The 16,793-nt window shown below is 44.1% G+C and overlaps 1 protein-coding gene across 1 annotated transcript in view; it reads right to left on the minus strand.

Moving 5' to 3' along the window:
- B3GAT2 (beta-1,3-glucuronyltransferase 2) overlaps positions 1-16,793 on the minus strand; it is a 59,149-nt gene that overhangs the window by 18,136 nt on the left and 24,220 nt on the right. Inside the window, exon 2 of the mRNA XM_029058867.2 lies at positions 405-549. Coding sequence (XP_028914700.1) covers positions 405-549 — 145 coding nt within the window. The remainder of the gene's footprint in view (positions 1-404; positions 550-16,793) is intronic.

Consider the following 16,793-nt stretch of genomic DNA (forward strand, 5'->3'; position numbering starts at 1 on the left):
CCAATTCAATTTCTATCTTAAGTCAAGGACTGCCTGCTTCACAAAAAAATCAGCACTTTTCTCCTAAACTCATATAATCAGTCATTACTTACCTTGAGTGGCTATTTCCAAGGTAATAACAATAATAATGATGGTATTTTTTAATTACTTACCAGGCACTCTTCTAAGCGCTGGGGGAGAGGGGTACAAGCTAATCAGGTTGGACACAGTCCCTGTTCCACATGGGACTCACAGTCTCACTACATAGTCTATCAAATGAAAATTGTTCAGACCTAAGATTTTGGTGGGGGTGGGAAACTCGAAATCAAACTGACCTGCTCTCTCTTTCTCATTGGAAATGGTTATGAATGGAGAAGACAAGATACAATAAACGGGTTTCCACAGAAGGGTAGTTCAACACTCACCTGCCATATCAATGGCAAAGGGCCGATCTGCCCTCCAGCCCGTGTACCAGCCAACGACTTTGCCGTTTTCCACCAAAGGGCGCTCGTATCGTCGTCCTCCCACGAGGCCTACCGGCCAGACGGACACCTTGCGAGTGGTTCGCATCTACGACAAAGAAAGAGAGAGAAAATTGAGCTAAGCTTCCTCAGTTGTGTTGTAAAGGAAGCTGGAGAACGGTGAGCAGAAGCTAGTTTCCCCTAAGTGAGCTCTGGACATTTCTAAGGTCTGAAAGATATTTCTAAATAAATACAATGGATTTCTCATCTAGAAAGACATCTGCTAAAAAGAACTTTGTACTCAACTGTGGGTTTGGGCAGAGTGAGTTCTATTCTCATTCAGAAAAATCCCAAGAAAATGTGGAGGGTATCAGTGCCAACATTAATGTTCTGTAGATTGAAATGCCAATGCATTTCAGTGAGCCTCACGATCTGGAAAAGCAAAATTTTGCAGCAAATTTTTCTAATCAAGATTGTTAGTGCTTTATTAGGTCTCCTTTCCAATCTCCTGGTGCATATGGTGACAACACTACATTTTACAATTTTACTACTGGTCTTTTCATGAACTTTCCCTAATCTACTCTGTCTCTCCTTGTAAACTATTAGCTCTTTGTAGGCAGGGATCGAGAAGCAGCTTGGCTCAGTGGAAAGAGCGTGGGCTTGGGAGTCAGAAGTCATGGGTTCGAATCCCAGGTCTGCCACCTGGCAGCTGTGTGACTGTGGGCAAGTCACTTAACTTCTCTGTGCCTCAGTTACCTCATCTGTAAAATGGGGATGAAGACTGTGAGCCTCATGTGGGACAACCTGATTACCCTGTATACCCCAGTGCTTAGAACAGTGCTCTGCACATAGTAAGCACTTAACAAATACCAGCATTAAATACTAACATTATCTATCAACTCAGGTTGGATTGTATTCCCCCAAGTGCTTAGTACAATACTCTGCACACAGTAAGCACTCAATCAATATGATTAATTAAGTACTTGTCCTTTATATGAGTCTTTACACAAATATAATAGGGACATTCAATTTTGGGATTTTTGCCTAAAGCCTAGTCCAGTGTTCATCCTAACATGCTATTTTTGTACCTGGGTTGTTCTATTATGACTCAGTGGAAATAACAGCCAAGGCAATAAACTGTGACACCCATCCTCCTCATCCCTCAAACAAATCAGGTTGGGCCAAAAATAAGTTTCAATAGATATCTTGCCCTCCCCCTTCTACTGGAGGGGACTCAGCTCCAGTATATATATATACTATATATATATATAAAGAAGTTCCAGAAGTGATTCTGGGTTGGATGGAGCAGCTTCCTGCCATCACTTCCACTCACCCTCTCCACCATCCCCTGAAAGTCCTCTGGCCACTGGGGTAGTGTACTGTACTAAGCACTGTACTAAGTATTTAGCACCTTATTAAGCACTTGGGAAGAGTACAGTACAGCAGAGTTGGTAGAAACCTTTCCTGCCCACAAGAGGTTTATCACTAGTGGAGTAGAAATACTTTGAATTCACCTGCTCCAGCCCACTCCTGGGTCCTGCTGGCTTTTTCATCGGGCAAAGTAAAAAATGGGGATAACAGTTGATTTTAACGTCATGGCTAATTGCTGGACTGATTTACAAGAAACATAGAGTCCTAGAACAAGGAAATGAGGTGGAGGCTTCCATATGGAATCAACACTAATCAGCCATACCTATTCTCTGCACGGGATTTACAAGACATTTCAAAAAGAAAATAGCAGAGTTATTGACAGAACCCCTTCATTTCACCCTTATGGAGCATCCTTTCTTTGTTCTATCTCCCTTTCACTCAGTCCTTGGTCCTTGAGAATTCCAGAGTAGCCCTTTTAACAGGGAAAAATAAAAATGCAACAATGACCATCAATTAACTGTGACAGTACTTACAATCATTTGTATTTTCCTGGTTTCCTCAGTGGGAAGCTGAAAGAATCAAAAAACACTCCCCCATCTGGCTTAAAATAATTGGATAACACCCAGGCCACCTGCTCAGCTTTATGTCCCAAAGCCCCTCTGCCCCAGGGACCGGTAGCTCTGTAAAATGTCCACAGCTACTTCCCCTCAAACCAAAACAGGGAAAGGAGTATGATTCAGTCATCAGGTCAGCCATTCCTTAGCTCCCACTTGGGGGTGGGGGATCCAAGCACCACTGGCCTCTCTGATGAATAAGTTTCTCCTAGAACAAAGCCTGGCACATAGTAAGCAATTAACTAATACCATTATTGTTACTATTTAACAGAATTTGGGGTGGGAAGGGGAGATAATTTAACCTCCATCTTGCTGGCAGGAGACTGAGTGGCCTATATGGGATGGAGTATGTTCAACGTGATTATCTTTTATTCATTCATTCAATAGTATTCATTGTGCTATGTAGTATTTATAGTTCAAATTCAAATTCAATAGTATTTATAGAGCACTATACTAAGCGCTTGGAATGTACATATCGGCAACAGATAGAGACAGTCCCTGCCCATTGACAGGCTTACAGTCTAATCGGGGGTTCTACTCCAGCACTCAATACAGCGCCTGGCACATAATAAGTGCTTAAAAGTGCCATATAAAAACAAAAAAAAACAATCTGGTTTCCTCATGCCTCTTGACCCAAACCCCATGAAGCATCCAGAAATCAACTGTCAACCACCTAGTTCTGGGCCGGCTCCTCAAGTTCTAAAGTCTCCTGTTCACTCAAACGGATAGCAAACACTGGGAAGGAACATGGGGAAAGAACCAGAGGAAGCAAAAAAAGTTGGTCCTAAGTTCCCTAATTATAGACACCCCCCAATTAATAATAATAATAATGTTGGTATTTGTTAAGCGCTTACTATGTGCAGAGCACTGTTCTAAGCGCTGGGGTATACACAGGGGAATCAGGTTGTCCCACGTGGGGCTCACAGTCTTAATCCTCATTTTACAGATGAGGGAACTGAGGCACAGAGAAGTTAAGTGACTTGCCCACAGTCACACAGCTGACAAGTGGCAGAGCTGGGATTCAAACTCATGAGCCCTGACTCCAAAGCCCGTGCTCTTTCCACTGCGCCACGCTGCTTCTCTAGCTTCTCAATTACCCACAGAGATATCCTTTCTCCCATTTGCAGCCAAAAAGACTGCCCCAAGATCGGCCTCTTGGGTCATTAGCATGTGAGCTCCTTTGGGGCAGGAACATATCTCATATTTCCGTTACACACTCCAAGGCATTTAAGTGCAGTACCTTACAACCACTGGGTGCTCAATAAATACCTAGCCAATGACTGCTATAGCTACAATCTGCTTCAAGGCTCTCACCCACTCTCCCCACCTTACATACTTGCTCCCTTCATCCACTACACCCCAACAAACTCTTTTCTGCAATCTCACATTTCCTTTGGCACCCTGGCAGTTCAATTGTATTTATTGAGTGCTTTGCACAGAGCACTGTACTAAACACTTGGGAAGAGTACATTACAGCAAAGTTGGTAGACATGTTTTCTGCCCACAAGGAGCTTATCTCGGGAAGACATACAATAAAATATATTACAGCCAAGTATATAGGTGTTTTTGAGCTGAGAATGAGGTGAATGAAAGAGGTATGCTGGCATCTAAAGCTCAATAGATCCAAAATTGAAGACTTCATCTTTAATCCCAATTTGACCTTCCCATCACAGTCACCACCACCATTATCTTTCTGTCTTGAAAGTACATAATCTTGGCATCCTCTTTAACACTTCCCATCTCTTTCGACCCCTTTATTCAGTCTAACACCCTATCCTGCCAATTTTCCCTCTATGGCATCTTCAAGCTTTACCCCTTCCTCTCCATCCAAACAGCCACCCTGCTGGTCCAGGTCATATTCATAACATGGCTTGACAACAGCATCAGTCTCTTTCCTGGTCTCCCTATCTCCAGTCCCTCCCCGTCCATACCTCACTCTGCTTCCCAGATCATTTTCTAGAACACCATTATTCCCATAATCCTACGTGCCTCAAAACTTTTCACTGGTTTCCCATTCCTCTCCACATCATGCAGAAACTCCTGACTGTTGGCTTTAAGGTACTCAATCAGCTCTCTCCCTTCTGCTTATCCACTTGATTCTTCTCCCAATACATCTCAGCTCACCAGTCACTGAGCCTTATTCTTGTCTCCCTCCACTGACTTTTGACTAATGCCCTTTTCCTTCAATTCCACCAGAGAGCAAAACTCACTTCTCTTGCAGAAAGATTTCCTTGACTAATTTCTAGCTCCCCACCCAGGTTATACCACCCTAACTACCCTTTCAGCACCACTTATGCACTTGTGAATACACAATGACCCATACCACCTCGGTATGCAACTATTCTGAGTTTCTACTATTAAAGCATTAGCTTACATACTCATCCTCCCTTCCTCCTAACTTTAGGTGATTAATGTTTCTGACTTCTATGCTAGATTTTAAACTCCATGAAAGCAGGGATCATGCAATCGCCAAAGAACTTAGATGCTCATAGTAGGTGCTCAATAAAAGCTATAAATTGATGACACAATTTATTGGAACATATTGGGATGTCAAAGGTGAAGAGATCCTTGGTATGTAGACTCTCCAAATTACATATTTGTGCTGTCTTCTGGAGTGGATATGGACGAGGAATGAGAAACCTTCTCTACATCACAACAGCCAGAATTCTTCCCCAACTCATTCTCTTTCCAAGATTTCTCTTGCCTCTTCAGATCCAGAGAGGACCTGGAAAGCCCGCTTCATGAGAGTTAGGTCCATCCTTTGCTTTTTGACAATATACAAAAATCATGACCCGGCCAGGGGGGATGGGGAGTGGCACTGTGGAGATACAGGTCCCCAAGATGGAGGTGCTGGAATAAAGTCTCTGGTGCCACTTGACTTCCCCTTTTTTGCAGCATTTCATTTGCCACACAAACTTATCTAGAAAGTGTCTCCAAACTAGAGTAATAGGTCAAAATAAAATAGTAACATTAAAGTGACATGAGTGCAGTTCATACATACTCAACTATTTCCATGAATCAGGTTTGCACAGTCCAAATTATCATTGCTTTCTGCACACCAGTTTAAAAACACACCAAAGGCACGGTGAACTCTATTGGGTTTTCCAGTATACGCTCCTTGTGGAAGAATCTGAAAAATATTTCCAGGATGAGATCACCTTGGACCGAATCATGTTATACAAATTCTGAGTGACTGCTTCAGTGCCTCAATGAAGCTGTGGACAGATAATGTAATGTTCATGATTAGTCACCTCGAGGTTCATTGGCTCCACTGCAAAACAGGCAGCCCACTTCTATACAGTTATGACATTCCAAGTCGTCTTAAAAAGCACAGTGTTAAGGGTGCATAATTTAATCATTCTAAGTGAAACACTGTCTCAAATGCATCGCCTGGGCTAACATGGTCAGCAGGAAATTGACTTTGATATATTAATATTGAGTAAAACATGCATTCTCAGTGAATTAACCACTTGGGAATCACCGAAAGGAAATCAGAAGCATTAATGGTGTTGAACATTTTAAATTCCCTGTGAGTAATGATGTCTTTACACTTGTTTCATTTTAACATTAAGAGTGTAGAGTTTATTTTAGGCAGGCTTGAAGGATTCCCACACAGCAAGGATGCTTATTGAACAGTCTACTCTTAGTTTTGGATAAAATGGGCACTCAGTCCTCCAACCTTGTTGTCCTTCTGGGTTACAACTGTCTGCAGCCAACCAGATGTTGGAGCTGTGATTCTGGCCCTTTAGTGGAAGCAGGCATGGGTGACAAGTAGGCCCCATCCTAGAGTTAGGGATGTGGTAGTACCTTAGAGCTCCTGGGGCACACAAAGAGAGTGGGGTATGGAAATGTATCGATTAGACTGTAAGCCCGTCAAACAGCAGGGACTGTCTCTATCTGTTGCCGACTTGTTCATTCCAAGTGGTTAGTACAGTGCTCTGCACATAGTAAGCGCTCAATAAATATTATTGAATGAAAGTGCCCTCATTCATTCATTCAATCGTATTTAATGAGCACTTACTGTGTGCAGAGCACTGTAGTAAGAATTCAGCAATAAAGAGAGACAATCCCTGTCCACACCGGGCTTACAGTCTAGAGTGGGGAGACAGACATCAAAACAAGTAAACAGGCATCAATATAAACAGAATTACATATATACACACACATTAAAACAAGCAAACAGGCATCAATATAAATAAATAGAATTATAGATAGGTACATATATACACAAATGCTGTGGGATGGGGAAAGGAAGAGCAAAGGGAGCAAGTCGGTATGATGGGGAGGGGGAGCTGAGGAAAAGGGGGGCTTAGTCTGGAAAGGCCTCTTGGAAGAAGTGAGTTTTCAGTAGGGCTTTGAAGGGGGGAGGTATGATTGTTTGGCAGATTTGAGGAAGGAGGGCGTTCCAGGCTAGAGGTAGAACATGGGCCAGGGTTTGATGGTGGGACAGGCATGAATGTGGTGCAGAGAGAAGGTTAGCACCAGAGGAGCGGAATGTGGGGGCTGGGATGTAGAAGGAGAGAAGGGAGGTGAGGTAAGAAGGGGCAAAGTGACGAAAAGCTCTGAAGTCAATAGTGAGGAGTTTTTGTCTGATACAGAGTTTATTAGGCAACCACTGGAGATTTTTGAGGAGGAGAATGACACGCCCAGAATGTTTCTGTAGAAAGATAATCCGGGCAGCAGAATGAAGTATAGACTGAAGTGGGGAGAGACAGAGGTTGGAAGGTCAGAAAGAGGCTGATGCAATAATCCAGTCGGGATAGGATGAGTGATGTACTAATGTGGTAGCGGTTTGGATGTAGAGGAAAGGGTGGATTTTGGCGATGTTGTGAAGGCGAAACTAGCAGGTCTTGGTGACAGATTGGATATGTGGGGTGAAAGAGAGAGTGGAAACAAGGTTGCGGCCTCCTGAGACAGGAAGGATGGTTATGCAGCCCACAGTGACGGGAAAGTCAGGGAGAGGACAGGGTTTGGGAGGGAAGATAGGGAGCTCTGTCTTGGACAAGTTGAGTTTGAGGTGGCGGGAGGACATCCAAACAGAGATGTCCTCAAGGCAGGAGGAGATGCGAGCCTGGAGGGAGGGAGAGAGAACAGGGGAGGAGATGTAGATTTGGGTGTCATCCACGTAGAGATGATATTTGAAGCTGTGGGAGTGAATGAGTTCACCAAGGATATGAGTGTAGATGGGACCCCTAGAGTTAAGGGATGGGAGGGGGAGGAGAAGCCTCAGAAGGAAACTGAGAATGAACGGCCAGAGAGATAAGAGGAGAACTGGGAGAGGAAGGAGTCAGTGAAGCCAAGGTTGGATAAGGTGTTGAGGAGAAGAGGATGGTCGACAGTGTCAAAGGCAGCTGAGAGGTCGAAGAGGATTAGGATGGAGTAGACGCAGTTGGATTTGGCAAGAAGGAGGTCAGTGGTGACCTTTGAGAGGGCGGTTTCAGTGGAGTGGAGGGGTGGAAGCCAGATTGTAGGGGGTCCAGGAGACAGTTGGAGGAGAGGAATTCAAGGCAGCAAGTGTAGATGACTCGCTTCCGGAGTTTGGAAAGGAAGGGTAGGAGGGAGACGGGGCAATAACTGAAAGGGGCTGTGGGGTCAAGGGAAGGTTCTTTTAGGATGGGGGAGACTTGGGCATGTTTGCAGGCAGAGAGGAAGAAGCCATTGGAGAGTGAGCAGTTGAAGATGGAAGTTAAGGAGGGGAGGAGGGAAAGGGCAAGAGCTTTTATAAGGTGCAAGGGAATGTGGTCCAATGAGCATGTGGAGGGGGTGGCACTTGAGAGGAGGCAGGAGATCTCCTCTGAAGATTCTGCTGCGAAGGATGGGAAAGTTGAAAAGGGGGCTGAGAAGAGGAGTGTTAGAGAGGGGGGAGGGGTGATTTTGGGGAACTCAGACCTTATGGTGTTAATTTTCCTAATGAAGTAGGTGGCCAAATCATTGGGGGGTGAGGGATGGGGAGAGGGGAAGGGATAAGGGGCTTGAGGAGGGAGTTAAATGTATGGAACTCCTGACAAGCGTGTTGGGCATGGGTGTGAATACGAGACGAGAAATAGTTTTGCTGGGCAAAGGAGAGGGCAGAGTTAAGGCAAGAAAGGACAAACTTGAAGTGGACAAAGTTGGCTTGATATTCACATTTCCGCCAGCCCTCTCAACAAGAGCCTGCGGGCTGAGGATGGGGAGTGAGCAGGCTACGTTGTGCACAGTTGTAGGCAGGACAGGATCCAGATCTTATTCAAAGGAAGCAATGGGTTCAGGAAGTAAGTCAGAGAAGGTGGCAGGCTGGCATGGTGGGGAGGGCAACATGGACACAGCAAACAAGGCAGGATGGCAGAGCTTGGGTTAACAAGGACCTGGGAGCGGTACGTGACGACTCTAGAGCACTGCGGGGGGCTAGGAGGTCTCCCCATCCACCGCAGAGAAATCCTTTGTGGGTTTGGGGGTTCAAACGGGCTTCCACATGACATCATTGCTTTAAGCTGTGAGTGCATGAAGCGTAACACAATGACATCGTATGGACTGGAACAGGGCAGTAAATTTGTCTCTGCCTCAGCTGGCCAAATTTCTGAAGCTGCTCCTGGTTGTTAGCATGCTATGAGGTACTTGGCATCTAGTAGGCTGGCAGATAAATCCTCCCTGGGTTATAATTCACTGCAAAGGTAACAAAAATGGACTATAAGAAATGGATGAGGAAGTCTGACCAAGATCCCTATCAGTCCCCTACCAAAAGAAAAACACTTTATAAGCTTTTCCATCCTTCTGTTTAACATTTTTTAAATCTAGGTTTTGTGTTTTCCAGGCTATTCATATCTTCTGTGCATGTGGATTATCTAGAGAGCTGCAATTTAATGAAAATGAATTTATTATTATTCACTAAGCATCAAAATGGGAATCGTATGTATTTGTTGTGTCTCTCCCCAGCTCTCTGCAAAGGTTTACCTAGGAAATGCTACAGTGAGGCATCACGTAAATGAAGCTTCCTGTGTCTACCCTGGGAAAAACAAAATTCTCTATAAAAATGTAAGAAGCAGGCAGTCACTAATTTGTATAAGCCATGTGTGATGGGGATTGTGCCAAGTGCAACTTCATTTATCCCAAAGCACTCTGTAGACACTCAGATTTAGAGTCTTTTCCATTTCAGAGGTGACACTTTTGATGGTGAAATCCTATACACTTATGCTTAGGCTGATGAATAAGTGCGTAAGTATCTGAAAGGCTGATGAGTGACTGGCAGTCTGCTCCACATTATGTGCACATAAAGAGAGTTTTTTGTTGCGTTTTAGGCATACAGAACCTCTATCTGCTTATGAGATTGTCTCTAGGCATCCCAATTTCTAGGAACTTCAGCTGAGGTGCACAGTCATTTTTCCAACTATTGCTGTTAGGCTGATCTCTCCACTGTGCTTGTCTCCCAGTAGCCCCCTACTGTATTCAACCAAATCATGGGCAGACCATTGTATTGTTATTACTGTATTTGCTAGGTGCTTATTATGTGTCAAGCACTGCTGTAAGCATGGGAAAGTATTACACAACGGAATTGGTGGAAGTGATTCCTGTCCATAAGTAGCCGTCGAGAAGCAGCGTGGCTCAGTGGAAAGAGCACGGGCTTTGGAGTCAGGGCTCATGAGTTCGAATCCCAGCTCTGCCACTTGTCGGCTGTGTGACTGTGGGCAAGTCACTTAACTTCTCGGTGCCTCAGTTCCCTCATCTGTAAAATGGGGATTAAGACTGTGAGCCCCATGTGGGACAACCTGATTCCCCTATGTCTACCCCAGCTCTTAGAACAGTGCTCAGCACATAGTAAGTGCTTAACAAATACCAACATTATTAAGTATGTTTCTCTGTTTCTTTAAAATGTTTGTTCAGCATTCCCTGCATGTGCATTTCCCACTTTCAGTTAGCTCTACAACAGCTTAGGGGACCCGCTGTCACCCACTCTCCACAAGTCCCATTTAGCCCATGACAAATAAACCTCAAGAAAACCGTGGTTATATACCAAAACCTCACCCATTAAGCCTTATTTGCAACCCAAGATGGATTTCAGCAATGCAGAATATACTGCTGTCACCAAACTCGGCTAAACAGATGCATGGGTGGACAGAAGTAGAAGACAGAATGAAAATGGACTGCATAAGTCTGGGCAATTGGCAGGAGCCATGTGGTGCTAATAGATCAAGCTTCAGCTGCCAGTTGAAGGTCTACAGAACTACAGTAGTGTTTAGTCTGGATGGCTGTGACTCCTAGACCAATACAGAAGACCCAGCCAGCTTCTTAAGTATCTCAAGCCAGATCAATCTTCTAGGGAATAACTGCGACAGTGATAACCATTTACCATTTATTAAATTTCAGTCAGTAGTGAAATTTAAAAAAATACGGAAGTTTAAAACCTGTGTAGACCATAAACTCCATTGCATTAGGATCCAGTAATCCAGAATTCATTATACCTCATTCAACATCACTATGGTCCTTCCCATTAGGGATGATAGCAACCTTAATGTCACTCACGACTCTTAGCTATCGTTCAACTCTCACATTCAGTCTAATGCCATTCCTACCAGCAATTTCTGCCCTACATCTCCCAGATTCACCTCTTCCATGTCCCCCAAATTGCTGCCACCCTGGTATAAGCTCTTTTCTTGTAATCAATCAATGATATTTTTTGAGTCCTTACTATGTGCAGAGCACTGTACTAAGAGCTTGGGCAGAGTACAATATAACAGAGTTGGCAGGCATGTTCCTGGCCCACAAAGAGCTTATAGTCTAGAGGGGAAGACAGGCATTAATATAAATAATTTATAATATATAATTAAAAGATATGTGCATAGTCTTGCCATGGCCAAGCTATTGCATTAGCCTCTTTGTTGGTCTTTCAACCTCCAGCCCCTCCAATCTATAGTACATATTGCTATGTGGGACATCTTCCTGAAGCATTGTGGCCTAGTGGTAAGAGCACAGACCTGTGAATCAGAGGACCTGGGTTCTAATATCAGCTCTGCCACTTGTCTGTTTTGTGACCTTGGGAAAGTCACTCTTCAGTTACCTCATCTGTAAAATGGGGATTAAGACTGTGAGCCCCCTGTGGGACAGGGATCCTGTCAAACCCTTTTGACTACAGTGTCCACCTTGTGTCTACCACACCATTTATTACAGTGCTTGGCACACAGTAAGTGCTTAACAAACATCATTTAAAAAAAATCACCCAGCCCATGTCTTTCTGCTGATGAAAACCCTCCATTGACAATGTACGTCTCTCTTCAACAAATAAGAATTCCTCACAGTGGGCTTCAGGACCACATTTTACTAATCTGCTGTTTTCTTTCGTTATTCTTCGACTCATTGTCTTTGTTCCTCCCAAGCCACACTTCCACCTGGGCTTCACTCTCAACTCTCAAGACTCCATCTTCTCACTCACACTGTTCCTCCAGCGGAGAACTCCCTCTCTCCAAATCAGCCAGATCACGGCTCCCTCCACATTCAAATCCCTCACTAAAATCCCAGCTCCTTCCACAAGCTTTCCCCAGTTAATTTCCAGCATTCTGAGCTATACATCCCTTCAGGCAACTCCAGCACTTATGAATTTATTTACTCCCTCCTTTAAGGTTATGTATATATGTCTGCTCAATCTCTATTTGCCAATATTTTTACGTTTGTCTCTCCCATTAGAGCGCTAACACCTTGTAGACAGGGATTGTGTCACTTTACTTGGTACTTTCCAAGTGCCTAGTACAGTTCATTGCACCAAGTAGGCATTCAATAAATGTTACTACTTCTATAACTAGTTTTCAATATGCAAAGGAAACTTTTTCCTACAGTGTGGTTAACAAAACATATAACTTGCCAGCCCAGTGGGGAAAACGTAGAGGTAGCCCCAAAGGAGAGGCACAGACCCCATTCTAACTCAGCTGCTATATTCACAGATTTAAAGACAATGCCAGAGATGGTTGGAGTCTGGATGTATACACAAGAGTTCTGCAAGGAGACTATATTGAAAAATATAATTGAAAGCATTGGTCTGGAAGTCAGAAGGACCTGGGTCCTAATCCTGGCTCCGCCGCTTGCCTCCTGTGTGACCTTGAACAAGTCACTTCACCTCTCTTTGCCCCAGTTTCCTCATCTGTAAAATGGGAATAAAATACCTGTTCTCTCTCCTTCTTACAACGTGAGCCCCGGAGGGAGTGGGAAGGTGTCTAATCTGATTATCCTTTACCTGCCCCAGTGTACAGTGTTTGGCAAATAGTTATCATTTAATACATGTCATTATCATTATCACCTCAGGCAAGATTTATGCTTTCTACTCCCTACTTCCCTTCCAAATTAGTGAGATTTTTCTGTGATTTTACCTGAAATTGTTAGGTCAGCCCACATCCATGGCAAATAGATATAAAAAATAATGGTTTTTAAATGCTTGCTTTGTGCCAAGCACTATACCAAGTACCGGGGTAGATGCAAGAATCTGGTCGTACACAGTCCCTGTCCCTTACGAAGTCCCCAGTCTAACTAGGATGGAGATCAGGCATTGGATCTCCATTTTAAATATTAGGAAATTAGAGCACAGAAAAGCTAAGTAACTTGCCCAGGGTCATACAGTAGGGCAAGTGACAGAGCTAAGATTAGAATCTAGGTCCTCTGATTCCCAGGTCCATGCTCTTTGCAATCCATGTCCTATCTAAAAATGAGCAAATGAGGCATTGCAATGGAAATGTCTTTATGCATTACCATCTGAAGCTTATAGTGGTAGTTATTGTGGAGCCGTTGGAAATCCAATTACACCTGAAATGAATCAAATGCACAACCTGTGTTGCAATGGAATTAGGGAGAAAATTAAAATTCATCAGGAAATGCAATGCTGAAGATTCTCCTAGGCCTAAAGGATGGGCATTCATTCATCATTGAAGTGCCTTATTTCTAGGCCGGTGCTCTGCCTACTTCAAGGGCCACTTCTTTTGTGATAAGATGTGATTTTTATATTTCTATGGTAACCAAACTTGAAGGAAGGGTCCTCAAATGAGCAGGAAAAATTTAAGTTTGACATTAGGTAGAAGATGCCAATAGTAAGGCTTGGAGACTCTGGACCTAGGAATCTCCTTCCACAGAGATTTCTGAGTGAAGAAGGGCCAGCTGTCACTGTGGACTGGTTAGAAAACAGTCTTATCCCATGGCAGCGAGATGGGCCAGGCCCAATAATCCTTCCAAATCCCTCCCAACAGGAGATTCAATGACGTGCTCAATGGACGGCTGCTTTCTGTAAGCCAGCCCCCTGACCGCACCACCTGAATACCATGACTGTCCAGCTCAGGGCACATGATGCTAGTGGAGACTAGGGTAGATTTGGGTTCCTGAAGCCTTACCCCACTTCTTCTGCCTCCTGCCTCTCCCCAGGAACCAACCCCTCCATCAACAGTCCCCCGCAGCAGATAGCTTTTGATCTTTCCCCAGGCTCTACTCTTGTCTGCTAACCCCACTGCTAGCCTCCCCAGCCAACTCCAGATCTTAGGAACTGATTTACCCCTGTCCTTAAGAATTATGTTTTATTCGAGAAGAAACATGGCCTAGAGAAGCAGCTTGGCTTAATGAATAGAACAATAATGATAATAATAATGATGGTACTTGTTAAGCATTTACTATGTGTTAATCACTGTTCTAAGCGCTGGGGTAGATGCAATCTAATCCGGTTGGAAACAGTCTCTGTCCCATATGGGGCTTACCATCTTAATCCCCATTTTACAGATGAGGTAAATGAGGTACAGAGAAGTGAAGTGAGTACTTAGGGACCTGGGAGTCAGAAGGACTCAGGACAGCTCAGAATCCTGGAGCTGTCACCTATCTGCTGTTTGACCTTGGGCAAGATACTTCACTTCTCTGGGCCTCGGTTACCTCATCTGTAAAATGGGGATTGAGGCTGTGAGCTCTTTGCAGTACAAGGATTGTGTCCCATCTGATTAGCTTGCGCCTACCCCAGCGCTTAGTACAGTGCCTGGCACCTAGTAGGTGCTTAACAAATATCACACAAAATCTACATCTAGCCATACATACCTAAAAAATTATGTATATATCTACAAATCTGCTTCTTTATTTTGACCACTCTAGTTATAAGTGTTTTTATGTTTACCTTCCCCTGATTAAAGTATAAACTCTTCATGGGTAGGGAAAGTGTCCCTTTGCTCTCCTGTATTTCCCAATGTCTAGTGCAGTACACTGCACTCTGAGGGTGCTCAATAAATGCCGCCACTGCTACAACTACTATTGCCATTCTGCAGGTGCAAGCAGGCTGGCTACAGGGTTAAAGGAGCAAATGCAAATTTGCCAGCACATTCGCACAGTCGTCAATGAGAAATTCTCCCAAGCACCTGAGGCAAAGAAAGGATCCATCGGTACAGAAGCAACTGCCATCTCCACTGCCCTTCCAAAGATTCATTCATTCAATAATATTTATTGAGTGCTTACTATGTGCAGAGCACTGTACTAAGCGATCGGAATGTACTATTCGGCAACAGATAGAGACAATCCCTCCCCAATGACGGGCTTCGATTCTGAGTCGTATCATTGAAAATCGTACCCAAATGAACTAGTGTCAGATTATCTGGCTAGTATGCAAGAGCCTTGAAGATGCCCCATTTAGACTGTGAGCCTGTCACTGGGCAGGGATTATCTCTATCTGTTGCCGAATTGTCCATTCCAAGCGCTTAGTACTGTGCTCTGCACATAGTAAGCGTTCAATAAATCCTATTGAATGAATGAATGAATGCACTCAAATGGCATGAGGTCTCTTCCCGCCCCGAAGATGCCAGAGGAAGCCACAGATGGTGGAAGCAGGATACTCTACCGGAGCTTATTCTCAGACAGACCTACCAGGATGTGCTAAATCTGGGAACTTCTCACCAAAGGAGAAAGTTCTTGAAAAACAGTCATCCTTCCCAGGTGCCTTTCCCTTTAAAAGAAGAAATAGACATGAGACCCTCTCCGCTGCACTTGTTGACTAACCAGAGTGGGGAATAAATGGGAAGACATCAAACCGATAAGCGATAGCTAACTCCTGGGGACAAATCAATATAATCTTTCTTTGGATAACATGATGCTGGGAGCTGGAGTATCCAGCATCTGGCAGGGGGGCAGGCTCTGACTCCTCACTGCAGGAGCGTCTCCACCATCCTCTCTCACAGCATTTGCTCTAGTGTGAACAGATGGAGCTAAAGAACTCTGTCAAAGACAGAAATATCCCCAACTGTCAACTGACCTTTAAAAACAATGCTATCATTTGAATCGTCCAATGACAAGTTCATTTGCATAAAACATGAACTATTTCTACACAGGGACATGGAGAGGGTGGCATGATAATGATGTCATGCAGCCAAAGAGTTGGGAGTGTTTTACGACTGCAGATTTGGGATTGCCATCTTTGTCATTAGCAGCAACCACTGGGGAAATACAGAATAAAGAAATGGCCAATTTTCTGCCCAGGAGGAACTTACACTCTTAACGGGGGAGACCATTGTTTTCTTCACTTAGCTAAGCACCTAGCACAATGTGCTGCACCAAGTGGGCACTCAGGAAATGCTACTACTGCTAATACTAACACTTAATACAGGGCTTTGCGCACAATAAGCACTCAATAAATGCTACTGACACTAACAGGCAGTTGATAACAAATGTAGTCATTCAGCCAAGGTCCACTGTGTGCTGATAAAGGTGCTGTAAGAACAGCACAACATGGTCCCTGGAGTCAAGGTGGTTTCTATCACTTAACAATATTCACTGCACACTTATTGAGTGCAAAGCAATGTACTAAGCTCTGAGGAGAGTAAAACAGAAATAGAGTACCTGAACCCTGTCCTCAAGGAGCTTAAAGAGTAGTGGAGAAGATGCATACAAAATTAAATTGCAGATGAAAGGAAGATGTGTCTTTAAGTACAGTGGGATGTTGTGAGTACTTAAGTGCAGCAGAATGCTAAAGTGGTAGTCACAGGGGCATTCACTGGGAGACTGGGGTGAGGCTAGAAATGAATATGGGAAGGTCTCTTGGGAGAGATGAGAATTCGAAAATGGAAAGAGCTATGATGAGGTGAAGGGGGAGCGTCTTCCAGATATTGGGGGGTGGGGTGCAAGGAAGAGGTCAGAGGCAGGAGAGATGAGAATGAGGCTTAGTGAATAGGGTAAGGAGAGAAATGAAGACTGTGAGCTGGGATGCAATAAGAGAAGGGATATGTAAGAGGGAGAGATATAATTGGACGATTAAAGCCAAAGATAGGTGATTTGGACTTGAAGCAGAGAATGATAATAATGTTGGAATTTGTTAAGCGCTATGTGCAGAGCACTGTCCTAAGCGCTGGGGTAGATACAGGGTAATCAGGTTGTCCCACATGAGGCTCATAGTCTTCAT

The sequence above is a fragment of the Ornithorhynchus anatinus genome, chromosome 1, assembly GCF_004115215.2.
Source record: "Ornithorhynchus anatinus isolate Pmale09 chromosome 1, mOrnAna1.pri.v4, whole genome shotgun sequence".
NCBI lineage: Eukaryota > Metazoa > Chordata > Mammalia > Monotremata > Ornithorhynchidae > Ornithorhynchus > Ornithorhynchus anatinus.